The sequence below is a fragment of the Protopterus annectens genome, chromosome 1.part1 (genome assembly GCF_019279795.1).
Source record: "Protopterus annectens isolate FY-2018-M chromosome 1.part1, PAN1.0, whole genome shotgun sequence".
In the NCBI taxonomy this organism is placed as follows: domain Eukaryota; kingdom Metazoa; phylum Chordata; order Ceratodontiformes; family Protopteridae; genus Protopterus; species Protopterus annectens.
The window spans coordinates 133,679,699-133,700,310 of NC_056726.1; the positions used below are offsets into that span (position 1 = coordinate 133,679,699).

Consider the following 20,612-nt stretch of genomic DNA (forward strand, 5'->3'; position numbering starts at 1 on the left):
GCTAATAGTTTGTTTCAGTTATTCCTAGAAAAATTAAACTATGTGTAAGGCAACAGATAACTTTGTTCCCTGTAATGTGCCATTGTTTGTCATCAATTGTCATCATCTGTAATGTTGTGAGATATATTTAGCTGTTATGTATTTTTGTGCATCAAGTAACAGAATTAACATTAGCTCTAATTTTAATGTATGTTGTTACTTAAACTAGTGGAGTTTTTCTCCCTTTGCCACCACTGGAAATCAGTTTGTAACTCATTCGGGCAACTTGGCACAAAACAGCAAACGAACAAACCACCCAACAAGCAGACAAACACGTGGCACTGTGTACAACATAGCAGGTTAGAAGCTGGTGACTGAGCATCTCTCTGAAGTCCCACTTCATCCAAAATGTTTTGATATGATGAGCAGTCAGTAAAGACCCTTAAGCTGACTATGCATACCTTCTTTTTTGAGGGGGAAGAGAGCTTTTCTGGGCACTTAAATGGTTTGTTCTTTAGTTATTTAGAGTCTTTAAAAGAAATATATTGGGAATACTGAAAGATAGTGGAATTGCAACATCTTTATTTATGTTGTATCCCAGCTGAGAATACATCTGGTTGCAGTAGTTTATCGTGTGGTCTCCTTCCTTTCCCTCAGAACCTGAAGAACCCTGGAGTTGGGGTTCAATGTTACATTTTTTACTGTATTTGTGGTAGATGGAGAGGATTTAGAGTCAGCACTGCAGCTTGGTGCAGTCTCTTTTGCTAAATGAAAATTTTCTAAATTGAAATTGTTCTTTAGTCTGTGTTTAAAGGGTGTTCTGATGTCCTACATACAGATGCCCAGTCATCTGGCATCCAAGAATCGTGTGCCTCCTCACAATGAGATGTAGTTAGTTTTAGATCTGGCATCTGAATACCCAGTGTCTGGCTCCTGAACATCTCCTATATTATAGGATCCATAGAACTAAAGGGAGCAGGAGACAGACTGATGGCCTGTGGAGTCTTTACATAGACAAATCAATGCTGGATCTAGGTTTCTGTGCATAAGCATATGGAAAAGGAGATTGTCTTTCTATCATTCTAAGTGTTTTCTTTTTGTCTTGACTCTTCACACTTGTAATGGATGCAGGTTGACACAGCAGTGACTCCTGTCCGCTAGATTTCCTTGAAAAAATATGGCGTGTTGGGAAAGGGGGAAGTACAGTGAGTATTGTCTCTTGAGGTAGGTGAATGAACATTAAATCTATCATCCTATGACAGTGTGACCCCATTCTAAAGAATAAACCCAGGAATACCAGTGGTCTGCCCTACCAAAGGTTCTAGATGTTTGACATGACTAATTGGTTAGGTTTGTAAATGCATTTATTTATTTATTTGTTTGGTATGTATTTGAGTTTAGGAGACCTTCCCCATGTTTTTCCTTAAGTATTTGCTTAGTCCTATGTTGTGTTTTGTTTTGTTTTTTTGACACAGAAAGATTAGCAGAAGAAATGCCTTGCAATTTTCTGTATTTTACAGAAGCTAGTAAATTGTTAGATTTTTAGGAAACATATCTTTGTTTAAAAGAAAAGCAGTTCATAATGCATAAATATCTGCATTTTAAATCTATTAATCACACCTGTAATTTTTCACTAACTGATAAAGGCGTACTGTAGATCAGTGCATTACTATAGTAAACAACACCACAGATGGGTATTCTTAGTGGAATTTCATGACCACAAGTTACTTGTTGGTTACTTACTCGGGGAACTTCATTTATTCAGCAAACAAAGCTTAAATATGCTTAAAATTAACACACTAGAAGCAGTAAATACATTCAGGTAGACGGCTGAAAGATGTAGTACTAACTCAAACAACAACTTTAAAAGCTAAGCAATGTGACTGTTTAGCTCAAGCAGCATAAAGAATTGAGAACGTACAGTTGTGTAAAATCTTACTTTAACTGTAGATGTCCCTCTTTACTGTTGCAATATTCTTTACTATAGGGATCTCTCGCCCAAGACAGCCCAATGTTCAGCCAGTATACCAAAGCCTTATGATCTTGTATGCATAGTACATTGCACATATGTTCCCCACACAAGAAGTAGGGCATGAAAGTAACATACGGACACAGTTACCCAGATCTAAATTGTCCCAGTAGAGAACAATTTCCATAGGACAAAGCAGTCCATGCACATCCAGAAGGAGAAAATACAGAAGAGAAAGGGGAGACTCTCAGCCAAAAGGGAATCCAAAACAAAAAAACAGAACAAACAAGAGGGGCTCTGGGGGAGGGATTGAATACTGAAACAGTGAAGAGAAGGACATCTATTGTTGTGGTAAGATCTTACAAAACTGCGCTTTGTCTAGATCACTGTTACAGTACTCCAAGAAGGCAATGTATGACGAGACGTCAGAGAGGAATACATTTTATTCATTGGGTTCCTGGTCTTTGTTCTTCGTTGTATTCACTGTTACAGTATTCTTTACTAAGTGGAAAGTAAACAAGCTCAAGAAGTAAAATGGGAGATGGAAGATCGAGAAGATCCCTCAGCAAACCCATGTAAAATGGTTATAGCAAAACCTGCTGTGGCACTAGAAACCATATCCAGCTTTATAATGCTCAGTAAAGGTATGCACTGAAGACCAATTAGCAGCTTCAGGGATGGAATTGGCATCCAGCCCCTTGAAGAAAACACCAGAAGTGGCAACAGCCCAAGTGGAAAGAACTTTAATAGAAGTAGACAAAGATTTGTCATGAAAAGAATAACAAAAATAAATGGCCTTAGATATCCAGGAGGAGATGGTTTGCTTAGAAACAGCCAAACTGAATGCTCTGGGATAAAAGGAAACAAAAAGCTGGTCAGACTTATGAATGGCCTTAATTTTAGACAAGTAGTACATGAGCTTTCTTTGCCAATCCAAGTTATGTATGACCGTCTCACTATCAGACAGAGGAAAAGGGAAAAAAAGAATGGAGTTGTACTGACTGATCCAGGGATAACACAATTACTACCTTGGCCATAAAAGAAGGATTAGTACAAATGGACACCCGTTCCCTGTGAAAAAACAAAAAAGGAGGAATGGCCATAAGGGTCTGGAGCTCAGAAAACCTCCGAGCATAAGTAAGAGCCAGCTACAAAACAGTCTTCCTGGTAGAATGTTGCAAAGAAGCAGAATCTGCAGGCTCAAAAAGAGCCTGAGTCAATTTTTCCAAAACAAAATTAAGGTCCCTAGGAGGAGGAATAGGTTTCCTTAGAGGCCTAAGATGCAGGATGCCGTTAAGAAACTAACCTGAAAATGAGAAGCCAGGGAGGATTTAAGGGCAAAACAGCAGAAATGGCTGACAAATGGACCTTTGGACCTTCATGGAAGAACAGGCCAAACCAGACTGGAGCAGCTCATACAAATAGGAGAGGACTGAAGGGACCCCCATTGAAAAAGAGTCCTGGTTATAAGCATGGCACCAGACAGAAAATGTTTTCCATTTGGACATATAAGATTTTCTAGTTGAGGGTTTCCTTGCCTCCTGTAAAACTCTGACCTCATCCTCAGAAAATGGGTGCCTGAAAGGGGTGAAAACCCTATCACCCACAGTGTCAGTTGAAGAGGGGCCAAGTGAGGATGGATGGCAGTCCCCTTGGCCTGTGTGAGGAGGTCCAACTGGTCAGGTAATTTGTGGTGATTGCCCCTGGCTAGATGCATTAAGAGGGGTACCAGTGCTGTCTTGGCCAAAAGGGATTCACTAGCAAGATTTTTGGGGAGTTCAGCTGAATCTTCTGCAGGACTCTTGGAAGTAGAGGAAGAGAAGGGAAAAGCATAAAGGAACATCCCATTCTAAGGAAAAGAAAAGAGTGTCCATCTTCCACAACAGCTGGCATGGCACTGTGAAACAGAAAAGAGGAAGCTGTCTCTTCAAAGAGGAGGCAAAAAGATTTACCGGAGGATTTCCCCACTGATGTACAATATCCAAAAACACATCTCTGCGAACCATCCATTCGTGAGCCTGTGTTGTACACCTACTCAGGGAGTCTGTCAGTAGAGTGTGCTCTGAAGGAATGTAAACTGCCTGAAGAGTTAACTGTTAACTGAGAACCACCTCCCAAACCTGAAGAGCCATCCTGCAGAGGAGTTAAGATATTGTGTCTCCCTGCTTGTTGACATACCAAATCACTGTAGTGTTGTCTGTGTACACCTTCAATGGGCCTGGAGAGAATATGGGGTGAGAAGCTTGAAGGGCCAGAATCAGAGGTCTCATCTCTTTGATGTTGATATGGTCTGACGTCTGATGGGGGGGCAGAGACCTTGAACTTTCAGATGACCACATGAAGCCCTCCACCACATGTCTGAGGCATTGATGAACAGTTCTTGAGAAGGGACTGAAGGCTGAAAGGGCAGGCTGGGGTTCATAGGTTCATAGGTGTGTACTAGGCTAATGGCCCTGGAGCCTTTACAAGCCTAGCCCATAGAATTACCCTGGCATCGTGCCACCCAACCTTAGTTCCTAGTGCCTCTGTCGAGTAAAGCCACTGGAGTGATCCCCAGCATGAATTTTCTATTTCCCATCCACTCATCAAGATTTTTGTTGAAGAGGGCCAGTGAAGTGCTCTACTTGACATGTATGGGAAGTCTATTCCAGGGGTTGAGAGCAAACTTTTGAATCCACAACTCAAATTCCTTCTTTAGGCAAGGAAGGATAGGTACACTGAAATCCAGAGGGTGACAATGCTGTAGCCAATTTGACTTCCGGTACCACTGAAGCCTCTGCATATGCAGTCTGGCAAGAGGGAGGACTGGAATAGAAGAAGCCATGAACCCCAGGGTCTGAAGAAACTCCCAGGCTGGCATGGCAGTCAGAAGAAGAAGAGACTGAAAGATGGCTGTCAATGACAAATCCTTTGGAGGTGGAAGAGAATCCAACATTGGCACTGAGTTCTGCATCCAAGATACATGTGATTCTGAGAGGGTCAGGATGGACTTTTGGAAGTTGATAGTGAACCCCAGACTTTGAAGACGAGTGATGGTGTACTGCAGATCCTGGAAAATACAAATGAGAAAAGGTGCCTGAAGCAACAGGTTATCTGGATAAGGAAAGATCTGAATGCCTTTGAGCCTGCAGAAAGCAATCACAAGAGCTAGCATTTTGTGAATATCCTTGGGGTAGTATTGAGGTGAAAGGGCAAAACAGAGAACTAAAAATGAAAGGAAGAAACAGAGAAACGTACTGAAAAGAGGATGAATAGACATATCAAAATGAGAAGCCAAAGGAGAATTTAAGGGCAAAACAGAAGAAATGGCTGACAAATGGACCTTTGGACCTTCATGTAAGAACAGTCCTTGCCTTCACTGTTGCAGTATTCTCAACAGATGGGATTCCCTGCTGTGGAAGCTCGAAGTCCAGCCAGTCTACAAAAGCCTTCCATTGCTTTAAGGTATGTCTAAAGTCACCCAAATGCTCTTTATGTAGCATAGGGCATAAAGGTGTTGTTCGGGCATACCATCTACTGAACTGATTGTCCCAGTAGGAACACCAGTCCAAGGAACCCAAGAGGTAGCCTGTACATCCAGGAAGGCAAAGGACTAAGGGAATGGAGGGAGGGAGTGAATACTGCAGAAGTGAGGGCAAGGATATCTACCATTATGGTAAGATTTTACACAACTTTACTATGTCCTTACATTCACTGCTGTAATATTCCTAACAAATGGGAGAGTGCCAAAGCTCAAGAGAACACTTCGGAGGAGGAAGGAACAGAAAAGTCCCTTAAAAAGCCATAAAGAACAGCACTAGCAAAACCAGCCTTAGCTCTAGAGATCCCATCCAGCTTGTAGTGCATGGTAAAGGTATGCACAGAAGTCCAGGTAGCTGATTCAGGAAAATAATTAGTATCTAAGCCCTTGAAAAACACACCAGAAGAAGCCACAGCTCTGGCAGAATGAGCCTTAACTGATGAAGGAAGGTTCTTGCCATGAAAAGTGTAACAAAAGGAAGTAGCCTTTGAAATCCAAGAAGAAATAGATTGCTTGGATACAGCTAGTCTCAAAGATCTAGGATGAAAAGAAACATCTTATCAGATTTTCTAATAGCCTTAATTTTATCCAGATAAACCCCGAGTTGCCTATGCACATCCAAAGTATGCAGCACCCTCTCACTGTCAGATTGCGGAGAGGGGGAAGAAGTAGGCAGATTAACAGACTGTAAGAAATAGCTCATTAACCACCTTAGGCATAAAAGAAGGATTGGTGTGCAAGGACACCCTGTCCTCATGAAAGATCAATAAAGGAGGACAAGCCATAAGGGCTTGCAATTTAGACACCCAAGTAGCAGAAGGAAGAGTTAACAAGAGAGCAGTCTTCCAAAAACAATGTTGCAAGGAAGCTGAAGCAGCAAGCTAAAAGGAGCATGCATCAACTTCTCCAAAACAAAACTAAGATCCCAGGGAGGAGGAACAGGCTTCCTGGCAGGTCTAATATTAAGGACGCCTTTAAGAAATTGTTTAACCTCAAATCTAGATGCTAAAGGAGGACAAGAAGGCAGACAGAGATAGCTGATGAGTGGGCCTTAACAGATGAATAGGCCAAACTAGCATTGAGCAGCTCACACAAATAAGATAGAGAGAACCAAAGGAATATCCACAGTAAGTGGGTCCAGGTTACAAGAACGATACCAAATAGAAAACCTCTTCCATTTCGACAAGTAGGATTTCCTAGTAGTAGGTTTTCTGGCCTCCTGCAGGACTTGCAGCACGTCCTGAGAAAAAAAGCTGTCTATGAGGAATTTGAATCCTGCCATACACACTGTCAATTGAAGCACGGACAGTCGGGGATGGATAAGAGATCCCTTGGCTTTTATGAGTAGATCCACCCTGTGAGGTAACTTGTGATGATTGCTCCTGGCTAGATGCAGAAGTAGAGGGAACCAGTGCTGTTTCAGACAAAAGGGAGTCACCAACAAGATTTTGAGAGCATCCTGTTGAATTTTGAACAGGACTTTTGGAGTAAGAGGAAGGAGAGGGAATGCATAAGGAAACATTCTCTTCCAAGAAAGTGAGAGGGTGTCCACCTTCCACAGCAAAGGACCTGGGACTCTGGCACAAAAACAGAGGAAGTTGCCTGTTCAGAGGGGAGGCAAAAAGATCCACTTGAGGAGTACCCCACTGGTGGATAATGTCTAGAAACACATCCCTGTGAAGCATCCATTTATGGGACCTCTTAGAGTGTGTGCCACAATGTTCTGACCAGAAGGGATATAAACCATCTGAAGAGTCACTTGATACATGACAGCAAGATCCCATACCAGAAGTGCCAACCAGCAAAGAAGATAAGATCTTGATCCTCCATGTTTGTTTATATACCACATCACTGTGGTACTGTTTGAATATCTTGAGATACTCTGGAGAGAAAAGAGGATGAATGGCCTGAAGAGCCAGCAGAAGAGCTCTCATCTCTTTGACACCGATGTGCTCCTTCTGCTGAAGAGGCTACCACATCCGCTGTACCTTTAGGGAGAAGTGTCACCCTCAATTCCATGTCTGAGGCATCTGTGAACAAGTCCTGAGAGGGAAGAGGGGAATAAAAAGGGATTCCTGGATTCAGAGACAACTGTTGAATCCACCAGTGAAGTTCCTGTCTGAGACAAGGAAGAAGAGGAACTACAAAGTCTAGAGGATGTGCATGTTGAAGCTATACTGACTTCAGAAACCACTGAAACTTTGTCATATGAAGTTTGGCTAGAGGGAGCATCGGAATGGTGTATGCCATGAAAGCCAGAGCACTCAGGAACTTCCTAGTGGTAATGGAAGCCAGAGGAAGAAGAGCATGAAAGAAAGAAATGAGAGTTAAGGCCTTTGGAGGAGGCAGGGATGCAAGCACAGGCACTGTCTGAATCCTACAACCCAGAAAAACTTGGTCCTGTAAAGGTGTCAGAGAAGGCTTTTTGAAATTTATTGTACACCCCATGCTTTGAAGAAGGGATACAGCAAAATGAAGATTTTACAAAAGGATCTGTGGAGAGGATGCCTGAATCAGCAGGTCATCTAAGTAAGGAAATATTTGGACCCCTTGAAGCCTAAAAAAACAGTCACAGGAGCAAGGCATTTGGTGAAAACCCTTGTGGTAGTAGAAAGGCCAAAGGGAAAAGCAGAGAACTGAAAATGCCTGGAAGCAGCAGAGAAATGAAAAAACTTCTTGAAAAGATGATGGATTGGAATATGGAGATAAACATCCTTGAGATCCAGAAACACCATAAAGACCTGAGGGAGCAAGAGAGGAAGCAGTCTGAAGGGACAACATCCAAAAGGAAGGCATTTTCAAAAAAGTGTTTAGATGAGAGAGGTCTAGAATAGATCTCCAAGTGCTCTCTTTTCTGGGCACTAAAAACAGTCTGGAGTAGAACCCTTTACCCCTGTGGGACAAAACAACAAAAGGCCAGAAAGAACCAAAGAGAAAATTGATTAATACACTCTAGAGCCTCAGCTATAGAATAGCCTTCAAGGAATGAAGCAAAACACAGTTAACAGCATTATATTATCCAGTTTCGTAATTTATTCAGCCATTAAACAATCGAATGATTAAACAATAAAATAATTAAATAACACTTAAAAATAATTTAAATTAAAACTCTCCCGTTACATTCAATGTTCAGACCTTTGGGAATTAAAGTGCCATACTTAAGAATAAAAATTGATTGTTTTTATAACAACTTCTGTTTAATCTCTATTTCATTTTCACATTTAAAATTAACTTCCTCTAAAATAGTACCATTTAAATGCATAGGATCAGAATTATGGTGCAGCTTAAAATGCTGTGCAATAGGACTCTCAACCCTACAATTCCTATGTGTTCTTGTAATCTTAACTTGAACATTATTTTACTCTTCCCCACATAAAAGAAGCCACATGGACATTGTAATGCATAAACAATACTCTCTGTATTACAGCTATATCTCCCATTGGGTTTAAAAAACATTAATTTAATTTCAACTATAAACTTACAGCTGGAACAACTACCACATGGGAAAGTTCCAAAACAAAGACAGATCCATGCAAATCGATGAAGGTGGCATCAAAAATACTTTGTGTACAAGCATGTCCTTCAGATTTCTCCCAGGTTTGTAGGAAATACAGGGATATCAATACAAAACTTCTGATAAATTTTTAAACTAGCAAAAAATCCCAGTAATATTTCACTAAAGAAATCAATAGTAGAGAAATGAATAGTACCCTGAGTGAAGAGATCTTGAAGAACCTCTGGGAAAAAGGGAAGTTGTTCCCAAGGAGGCTGAAGAGTGCCCATAAAAGGAGGATGGGATTTCCACACCATGAAGTACCCCTGATGAATGATAGACAGAACCCAATAACTCTCAGTGATCTGAGGCTAAATAGGGAGTGAAAGAGCAGGGCAAAGAGAAAGAGGAATGTGGCTGGGAAGAGACGGATATCCATACAGCACCTGGTTTGCCATGAAAGGAAGGCTTCCAAATCCCTGAAAACTGAGTAACCTTAGCAGGAGGAGCCCATTTGCCACTATTTTTACATTTAGTCAAAGGACAAGATTGCCTACGCACAAAGGCTGGCTTAGTGGGGTAGTCTCTCTGAAATTTAGGCACAGGAGAAACAAACACATTTAAACTCCTGTAAGGCCTTAGCCTTATCCTGAAGGGAATTAAACAAACCAACAGCAGCTTCCACAAACAAAAGTTTAGGATCCAGAGGAGCATCCATCAACTGAGCCTTAATATCATCAGGTAGAGGTTAAGCCAAGAATACCACCTCATAACTGAACCAAAAACAGCAGCCCTAGAAGAGGCTTCTGCCACATCATAACTACATTTAATAGAATGACAAATGACTTGAGAGAAAGTCTCTAGCAAGGAAAGAACAGTAGTTTTACCCTCAGAGTCTGGAAAATCACAAAGACGTTTACAGACTTGAGAAAGAAGAACCAACACATACCTAGAGATATGGGTCTGATAATTAATAGCCTTACAATCTAGGATAGCAGAAGTGTAAACCTTCTTACCCAGCCATTGCATGGTTCTGCTATCCTTGTCAGAAGGTAATAACTTGGGTGAAGGAAGCAACTGAGATGTCTTATCAGAGACTAAGACACCACAGAGGGGTCAGCAGCAGGACATTTATACAAAAAATAACGGGTCTGTATTATGTATCTGAACGCTTAACTGGTCGAATCACTAAAGAATGAACTTTAGCGATCAAACAGTTAAATGTTCGAATATATTAAAAAATTAAAAAAAAAACAAAACAAAAAAAGAAAAAGTAAAGGGTGTAAGCAACCCCCACACCCCCGCTACTTAAATATACCAACTCCAAGATCGCACTACAGTGTAGGAAATGGGAAAGTTTCCATTTCCGCACTGTAGCACACTGAAGTGCGATCTCAGAGTTGGTATATTTAAGTAGCGGGGATGTGGGGGGTGCAGGGTGGCTTGCCCCCCCTTCTTAAACCCTTTACTTTGTGTTTTTTTTTTTAAAAATTGTTTTTTATGTATTCCAACATTTAACTGTTCGATCACTACAGTTCGTTCTTTAGCGATTCAAACAGTTAAGCATTCGAATATATAATATAGACCCAAAATAACAATCCTCAGGTACCATATAAAACCTATTGGGCTTCTTGGAAGCAAGGACCAGAGAATCAGATGTATAACAGGCATTGGAAAAAGCCTCCAGCAAAGCAGCCAAAACAGGAGGAATAGCCACAAGCTTAGGAGATTCCAACTGTAGCAACTCATAGTACCTCTTATGGATATCAGAGACCTGAGCACAATTCCACTTAAAAAATACCATCATTCTGGAGATTGTGTCCCCAAAGGAAATTTCCTCAAAAAGAACACCAGGACTAATAGATTCCTCCTCCTCAGATCCAAAGTCCAAAGGAGAAGGAAAATGAGTAGGATAAGTCAAGGATTCATTATCAGAATCCAACTCTTCCTCAGAAAAAAAAATGTTTACTAGGCCTTTCGAGGGGGTTAGAGGACCAAGTAGGAGTAGGAGCCGAACCCCTCTGAGGAGGCTTTAATGACATTAAAGCCATAAATAGCCCCTATGTAAAGGCTTGCCATTCACTTTGAGGATCCTTAGGAGCAGACAAAACATGTTTAGCTTTTTTGTTTCTTTTTCAAGGAAACATTCCCCCTTATAAAACTGAGAAGGTTCAGACCTAGGATGTCAGGTTGAAAACCGTTGTAGGAACTTCTTCCTCAACTATGCCCCTTGGAAAAAAATCAACTGTGGTTTCCCCCTGAATGTCCAAAATAGATGCCTGCAAAGCCTCTTTGAATGTGCTGCCAACCAGATCCTCAGCAGCCTCCAACCTGGTCGCCGCAGAGAAATCCTACAACATTGCCAGGTGAGCCTCCAGGTTCATAATGACCTTGGGAGAATCACCAGGCAGAGGCTGGTCAGTGGAAGATTCCGGTCTTTCCTTCTTCACCTTCTACTTCCCTAAAGGCTGACCCTTGGGGCGGAATATTCCTTCCATTGTATCTTCAGCAAGAAGCTTAAGACGCTGGTTCTCAAGATACAAGTAAAAGCAAGAAAGCCTACTGCAAAGGGTTTTTGGGATGAACACCTGATAAGTCAAACAAAACATATGGTCACGAGAAGCTCCAAGGCAAAATAGACACCTATCATGGTGGTCTTTATGGGGAATCAGCCTCCCACGCCGGCATTTACCCTTCCCGGATGACGTTAACTCCAAAAAGCAAAAAAAAAAAAAAAAAAGCGGTCAAGAAAAAATAAACTCCCCAGCAGGGCACTTATATGCAACTTGCTAGGCTTCAGCAAAGAGGCATAGGTTACCCGTAGTATGAAAATGCATGCAGCTGGCAAAAAATGGACATAGGCAAACTTATTGATGGTAAAAATAAATGTTCAGACTGGAGGCAAAGAGGTTCTGTAGATGGTACACCTGAAGGTCACCTTTATGCCCTATACTACACAAGGAGCATTTGGGTGATGTTTGGAATACCTTAAAGCAGTGGTAGGCTTTGGTAGACTGGCCGGACATTGGGCTTCCACAGTAGGGAATCCCATCTGTTGAGAATACCGCAGCAGTGAATGTAAGGACATCACTTAATATTGTGCACTATCTTTTATGCTGATCTTCAAAAAGATTTATTAAACCTAAGACATGACCTTTTGCTATTTTCAGCAGGATAGAATGTCTTCTCTTTAAAGTACATAGAGAAAGGAGAACAGCACGGCTGTGTAAGTTATATTTATATCAGTAACATTAATTATGAGCTTGGTATTGCTAATGGAGAAAACCCATACCGATAACACAGCATGTTTTCAGTTGCTGTTTTTGTTTTCCGGGTTTAGCCCTAACCAAGTTTTGTATGCTGTGGTGTAACTGGGTTCTACATTAATCAACAGAAAATGTCAGTAGCTCTATTGTTTACAGAATAAAGTCAAAGCAGTCTTGTCATGTTTACAGAGAAAGAGATAAAGCATGTCACCAACATTTTAGTGATTGTACTGTCAGGTATTGTGCACTGTATAAGAATTTCCATCGGTGGGTCACACAGACAAAGTTTAGTGCAGAAAGAGTATTATACTTTGTATTTTTACATGAATAGTTCTTGCATTAATTTGTTTTAATCTAATAAATTGCTGTATTGGCAGACTGCCTTTCATCTTATTACTTTATTCCTGTTCGACTAATACTTGCCATTGATAGTGACTTGTTGTAATGTGTGTAGTAAGCCTGTTTTGTGTGGTTACTTAAGCTGACTGCAGTGATTAAAACAGGCTGCATTTAAAATATATTAAATGCATTTGCTCTGCAGGCAAGAACTGCAAATATTTTAATAGTCATTTTTCTATTTTCACGAGAATACCACTCTGTAACTTTGCAGAGTACTTTACCAGTAATTGTAACAAAATGAGACAGAATACACTTGCAAGAAATGGACTGTTACTGTGCTGTGATTCTTTTTCCAGGAAATCCTGTCAACTCTTTGTTTGTTGCTCCAGCTGTAACTCCTATCAGGAATGCTATGGAGACAGAGTCTAATAACCCAGGGGTGAGACTGTTCAAATATAATGAGGATGATTACAATTTGCTGGTAAGTTTGGTTATAAACTAAAAAAAAAAAAAAGTTGTATTAAGAATGTCATGTCTATTCAGCATGCAGTATAGTTTGTGGGTTGTCATGGAAACTCACACAATGAATTTATTCAAAGTTTTGGTATGGTTGCAGAAATAGTGCCCTTACTATATTCTCTGTGTTTTCCTTTAAAGAGCACTATTGCTTTTTATTTTAATACTATGTAGCAGATATCACTTTTAGAATAAGAAATTTAAGTACAATGTTAATCTTTATAGTACTTCTGAGTACTGTCACAGTATATGGTCTTCACTGCAGCATTTTAGAAGACAGTTTCTTCATGTTTGATTTAACGTTTATTAATAATTACACATTTAAGACTGTTTCCAGAATCATATACATATAAGTAGGTACAGAGTATGTTAAGATGTATTGGTAGTAGTTGCTTCAGGCAAAATGTGATACTATCACAGTAGTGTGTTTTAGCAACAGTGGAATAAAGCTGGGACTGTTAACCTTCTTAGATGAGGATTGCAATAGTAATGCTCTGTTAACTATTTAGTGCCTGTGACTAAGTCCCTTTCAAAATAAAAGAAAACTAGATTATAGAATGATTTCACATTTATTAAATATCCCATATTTTATAACACCATTGTTTGAAAAAGCATAAGACATTTACTGGGTATTCTGATGTTTAATGAAAGTGTTTCCTGCTAAATTACATTTCCTTGTATGAATTTAAACAAAATAACATTCAAGAAAAAAGGAATTTTGCTTTTGACCAGAATGTAGTGACTAAGTATAGATAGAAGGACTCTCCTCTACCCAAGGGAGGTGCTGCCCATGGGTTCTATCTACTATGAAATGTTGAATTCCTGAAAGTCAGCATTTCTGAAGAACAAAAAAAAATGCCTAAAACAAAGTGAAAAACTTTTTTTTCTTGTTTTTGCAGGGGGCAGGCCCCCACACCCCCAAACTTATACCATCTCCACTGTTGCAACAACTTGAAGAAGGAAGAATTCTGTCTAAAAAAGTGAATCATTACTGGAGCAAAATTAGAAATTGCCCCTGCAATGATTTCCAATGGAGAAAAGCATTCAGCCTTATGCTGTTTGTCTTTTTTTCCCTTCAGCGGGCTACAGACACTTGGGGAAATTCTCCTTGAAATTGTTTAAGGAAGCCACTGCCCATGTGAAAGAGATTATCCATGCTTTGTAGTTTTCTTGGATGCTGCTGTGCTTCATTGTAGCATTCACCAGAAACATTTGAATTAGTCTTACTGCATCCCATTTTTTTTCTAATTTCTCATCTTTTGCTATTGTATACAACATATTTTTTCTGTTAATTTGGTAACAAACAGTACAGAAACTATCAAAAATGGTATACAATCCTTGACCTATACAATATACCTATGAATGTCTGCATTGAACTGGAGATTATTAATGTGTCTAAACATTCTGAACTGAATGATATTCAGAAAATGGGTATTCAAGAAAGGCCTCAGTTGTGTGCCGTCTAACTGGGTAGATATTACCACAGTCATTATTATTATTTTTTTATTTATACAGATAAGTGAAAAGTACTGAAATGTTTAGTAATGAAAATAAAATAGTTTTACAACATTGTTTGGTTTCATTTCAATTGACATTACCATCTTACAGTCATCTTTTTTCAAAAGCTTGTGAGTGTGACATAAAGTAATATTAAGAAAAAAATGGTTATGCTATGCTAACTGTATGAACGTTGAAGTAGTTTTCTTGAAACTGTCCTTTGACATCAGAAATATTGCAATTAGAAGTTCTGACAAAGGAGGTGCTGTAGCTTTACTGGATGTAGAATACTAAGCATCTGTGATGCGCTTATTGTTACAAGATGGGCAGGCAGTCCCAAGTAGCATTATGAGGGCTTTTTTTACAATGCAATATCCATCAGTACTATAGGAATTTATTTTAAGTAACTGCATAACTGAAGATGAATGTTCTTATTTACATAGTAGCTTAAGTGTGACATTTTATTTGGGGAACCTAAAATTTTAAAAAAATCTCTGTGACCCCTCAGTGCATCTGGTAGTATTTAGGCATAATTATATCACCGAGGCAGTATCATATTTTGTTGATTAATAGTGGTTGTTGGCTGAATTTCTGTTTTTTTAAAAGACAAGAACATTTGTTTTATTATTTTTAGCCAGGAATGAAATTATGCTAGGGGGCTGTACATATAGATTCTTTATAAACATTTCCCATGATCTTTGCATTGCGATTCTGTGCAATGTCCTAATTAAGTATTCAGATTATAAAGACAATTTGATTAGAGTTATTGTGACACTTACCACTGTGTTGTTTTAATGTGTAACATTTTGTGTTTTTGCATAACCTTTTTTAAATAGGTTAGGTCACCAGTTAGAAATTACTTTTAAACCACTAATGTTTAAGTTCCAGACGGCTTATGTTAAGATGTTTTTTTTAGACGTTCAAGTAAATGTCAGTAAAGGAGGAATTAACACCAGCATTTTAGGAAGTCTGTAAATGTGCATTTTTTTCTAGCTGTCATGTTTCATATAAAGACAAATAACCCATTCTGATACAAAAAAGGCTATTCTGGCTGTAACAGAAAATGGCTCATTTATGTCACGGTGGGTTCTTGCTAGTCTTTTTATGCTAGTGAAACAGAATGAAGCTTAAAATATAGAATATCAGGCCATGTAAGGAATCTATGAAATAAAAAATGTGCACTGTTTTATATAGCTATACCTGTAAAGTGCTGCATAAGACTTATTTTGCTTTTTATGTATTAAACAATTTGATAGCAGTGTATTTAGGGGGAAGGTCAGTGTTTTCATTACATCAAGGGGCAGTGTCTCTCTCAATGTAAAATAAGTGCCCATATTGGTAGGGGGCTTGAAATGAAAAGTTTTCAGCAAAATCATGTTTATATCTGTTAATGGAAAAAAAATAAGACAGATGATTTTAGATAAATACTTTTTTATGTTTGTGGAGTTTTGAGTTATTGCCATGAAGCGTTAAATAGCCATGTGATATACCCATGGAAAGATCATTGGTAGAGCATTATGTTACTTGTTGGCCTTTAGATAATATCAAATGTGTAGTATATAATGAATGACAGTTTTTCAGATAAATCTGATAACGGAAATGGTTTGCCTGAAAACCTACTGCTAAATTCAACTTTATTACTCAATGCTGCCTTTACATTTATTTGCAATATTGCATAAAAATGTGTTAATCAAGGTTGTGGTAGAGAAGATGCATAATGTGTCAAGCTTAAAGAGTTTAAATTAAGGTTTATTTTAGTCATACAAATTGACACTGGAGCCTGAAGATCCACTCTGATTTCTCCTCTTTGAACAAAGATTCAAAGGTAGAGAAAATCAGGATGTTGATTGAGTTCTCCAGTTCTGCTTAATGTAGTCTTAGTGACATCTGTGAATGTTCTTCATTAGATCACTGTTGCATTAGTCCTTACTTCTGTAACTTTCTTCACAAAGGCCCCATCCAGCTAGCCAGCCTGCCAAAATTCAAGATCCTTCTCCTGTGAGCTGTACATCCACTCTAAGCATAAAGCAGCAAGCTAGTATAAAAGGAGATTATATCCGTAGCATCTTCACAACTTTTTTGCATTGTTCTTAAATGCAGACATCCATCAATGTCACAAGCAGCATTCCATTTTGTTAGTCATAGCCTCCAAAGCTGAAGAAGACAAGTACCCCATTTGGGGTTTTGTTCTAAGTTTTCTCCCTTTTCGTAGATTTTGTTATAATTTTTGTTATGACTGTCTCAAAAAATGGAAATTGCAATTCTTTACCATGAATACCATTTTAGTTATCTTTTATGTTTAGGGGTTCAACACGTAGTAAAATCTTGTAAAGACTGTCAGGGATTTGTTCTAAGGCATTAGGAAGCCACCTAAGGGGCAATCAGAGTGATTTAGACAACAGGAAGTTGTCTCTTTTGGCACCAGGTAGTAAGTCATCCACTTTTTCTGCTTAGTCTTTTTACCCTTCAGAAAAAAATGAAGCTTAAGGACGAGCCACCAAAAGAAGAGGGTGACTCATCTAGGACCTCTTCTTCTTCATCAGGGTCACAAATGGCAGATTGCAGTGAGGTGCTTTTGCAGTCCTTGGACCATCTGTCAGCTCCCTACCTAGCATTGCCCATTTGGAGGCCGCTATGGCCATCTTTCAGTTTGTCGCCTGTTATTGATTCCCCTTCAACCAAGAGTCATTATTTCAGAGAATTAAGGGAGTGTACAGCAGGTACTTGTGAGGGAATAGTCTGAAGGTGGTAGTGTGGAGGTTTGTCTCTTACTTCAGGAACCTCAGTTGGATGTTGAAAGAAGGTGAACATTTATCTCATTCTCCTCCTGCTCCTAAGACAGTTTCCTCTGCAAGATCTGCTATTCAGACTTCTCAGGAGGACAGGTTTTCTTTGGATCAGGGTTTTTAAAAAGTTACTTAGACCTTACATGTAGGACAAACTTGTTCACACTCCCCTTCTTCAAAAAGGAAAAGACAATCTTCTTCTGTGGAAGAGGATGCTTTGGAAGCAGAAGGTTTAGAATATGTCTTATCAAATTCCCCCTCCTTCAGACTATGAGCAAATGTAGGAAATATTCCTTCTACTGTCTCCCCTAATGAAGAGTTTTCCTTTCACAAAACCATTTCAAAAATGAAGGATTTTTTTTTCAGATGAGAATAGAGGGATTTGTCTGACACTCAAAACAGATATTTTGATTTCCTTCATGTGGATATTCCCAAATCAGGTACTATTTCCCATGTGCTTAGAGCCTTAGAGGATGGCTTTGTTTCACCTTCTCCTTCTCCTAATTCTCAACCTCCTGCTCTAAACAGATGTGAACAGTTTTACAGGGTACAGGAATCACACACATTTCCATAAAAACCCTATTGCTGACCGTGCAGTTCCTACAATTTGTTTAGAAGGGAGCAAAGCTGAATCCTGCTCTAAACTAATGACAGAAAAAGCAGAGCCCTAGACTGATGTGGTAAAATGTTTATAACCCTTATTTTCTGTCTTTCTGGACAACTAATTGCCAAACTCACATGATTAAGTTTTTTTTATCCATGTTAGGTAGCACAGCTCAGAAAATGGCTGAGGTTCACAATCAAGGCATGCGATCTAATTTACTAGAGATACTCCATTCTGTTTCACAAATAACTAAACATTCTGTTAAATACAGGTATGCTGCCATACATGCAGCTTCTGGAGATGTTTCTGGTTGCTGTGTCATTTGGAGGCATGTTTGGCTAAGGCTACTACTCCTTCCTGAAGATTTTAAGGCACAGTTGAATACCCCACTCAACAGAGATTTCCTGTTTGGGAACCACTCAGATGAAATTATCAAAATGATGGAAGAAGGTGGTAAAGTCATGCGAGACATAAAAAACTTTTTCTCTCTCTGGTACCTAGATGCGACATAAATTGCCCTCAAAACCAGAGCCTGTCTTCTGCAAGCAGACTAAAACTAAACAATAACAGTTAGGCAAGTTAATTAATGGTAAGGAAACTCTAGCACTAACGGTCTGGGTTCCAGCAGTATATATATCTGTCTATACAGACCAGCTCTGTTGACCCTTGTCCTACTTTTCTCTTCTCTTCTAAAGAAATTCTCAGTTTCCTTATTCCAGAGTGTTTTATTTGCTTTTTCTAGACCGCCTAATAGACACCACAATTAAAACTACTTTTGTACGTCCAAAAGAAACACTAACTCACAAAGCCTACTTTCTGTATCTAGCAAAATAGAAATCAGCCTTAACCAGTGAGTTTCTAAAAGCCATCACATTCATGACTTCAACCTTCTTCATGGCCCCTTATTGCAGGCTTCACATGAGGACATTCAAGGGGTATCTCGGGTCATTCTGGATTCAGCACCAAAATTGTGTCAACTAACAAATTCTAATCATTCCTTGTATTGTCTAGAAATTGATTTGATAGGCCAAACAGGTAGACTGCAGTCTAGGAGCTTTCATTTGTACACCCTCAGCCAACCCACAGCATTGCAACAGATGACTTGAGCTTTGTCTGGGGAACTGCTTGCAATGAACCAAGTTCTAGGGTGAATGGAACCCTTCTTTCAAAAATAGTCGTATCAGTATCAAGGAAATGAAGCCCTTGCTCAATGGACCTAAAGTTCTGCACCAGTTTTGGACTCATAGTACTTTTCAGGTTATGGCAGACAACAACAATATTATATAATACATATACAAACAAGATGTGACAAAATCGTATCTCCTTTACAGACTAACTATGATTGCTTTGAAAGTAACCATTCAACATAATCTTTTTATTCAGTCAGTCTACATTCTGTCACATCTGAATACTGTAGCAGAGCACCTAGGCAGGTACGGGACAGACTCTGAGGAGTGAATGTTAAACAGAGAGAGGTGTTCCTTAAATTAAACATCAGTTTGACCAGAAGTAAGCCCAGAGCTAACCCCAGAAACAAAACACCCAGACTGCATCCAAAATTAAATGGGGTATGCAACAAAAGGAAATAATTATGGCAAAAATCGGGAATGATAATTTCAATAAAGATAAAAACTAATAGGCAACTAAAAGGGCTAATTAGGTCAAAAAAAGACAAGTATGAAGTTAAGATAACCTCCCAGGTGAAATATAACCATAAGGCCTTCAACAGCTATGTCAGAAACCTCGGACAGCACACAGCAATGTGCTGAACTGGCGGTTAATGGTGCCACATTCACGGAGAATGGAAATGTATCAAACCTGGTAGTGAACAAATTAATTTACAACTTTACCCCATCCCACCCCCAACCACCCCCAAGAAATACCCTCAAGTACAATCCCTCCATCTATAAGTAGGGAGGATGTACTGGCTGCACCCACCAAAGCCAAGAATACCGGCTCAATGAGCCCTGATAACATCATAGGATGCCTCCTGAACAGACTGAAATGCAACTTGTCAGGACCTCTGGAGTCACTGTTTACCACTAGTCTTAAAACAGGGTTTGTGCCACAAGAATGGAGGACTGCAACAGACATCCCCCTTCATAATGGAGGACCTTCAACAGATCCTGGAAACTACAAATCCATTAGTCTAATTTGCAAAGCCATGGAAAGAATTATCATGGAAATCATCAACAAGGACATGGAGACCCCCACAGTGGATCCATCCCAGTTTGGTTTTGTCAAAGAAAGGTCATGCTTACTGAACCTGGTGGATTTCTTTGAAAAGGTCACTAACGCAGTGGATGAGGGGAAAGCAGTGCAGACTACCTACCTAAATCTGGCTAAAGCATTCAATACAATATCCTACTTGGGTGTTATAAAAAAAATATGCATAAACCCCTTTAAACATGCTGGATAGCTAGCTGGCTTCCATATAGAACCCAAGAGGTTAAGAGCTGTGAGGTCACCTCTACAAAGAAGCCAGTCACCAGTGGAGTCCTTCAGGGCTGTGTGCTGGGCCTACATCTTTTTGGCATCTACTTCTCAGAGATCAAAGCCAATGTCAAAGGCATCTGGCTAACCAAGTTCACAGATGATTGCAGAATGGGTGCAGTTATTGAATCTGCCCAAGACAAGCACACC

General features: G+C 39.5%; 1 protein-coding gene across 1 annotated transcript in view; it reads left to right on the plus strand.

Moving 5' to 3' along the window:
- SMPDL3A (sphingomyelin phosphodiesterase acid like 3A) overlaps positions 1–20,612 on the plus strand; it is a 467,859-nt gene that overhangs the window by 376,831 nt on the left and 70,416 nt on the right. Inside the window, exon 7 of the mRNA XM_044073852.1 lies at positions 12,923–13,047. Within this exon, the coding sequence (XP_043929787.1) occupies positions 12,923–13,047 (125 nt within the window). The remainder of the gene's footprint in view (positions 1–12,922; positions 13,048–20,612) is intronic.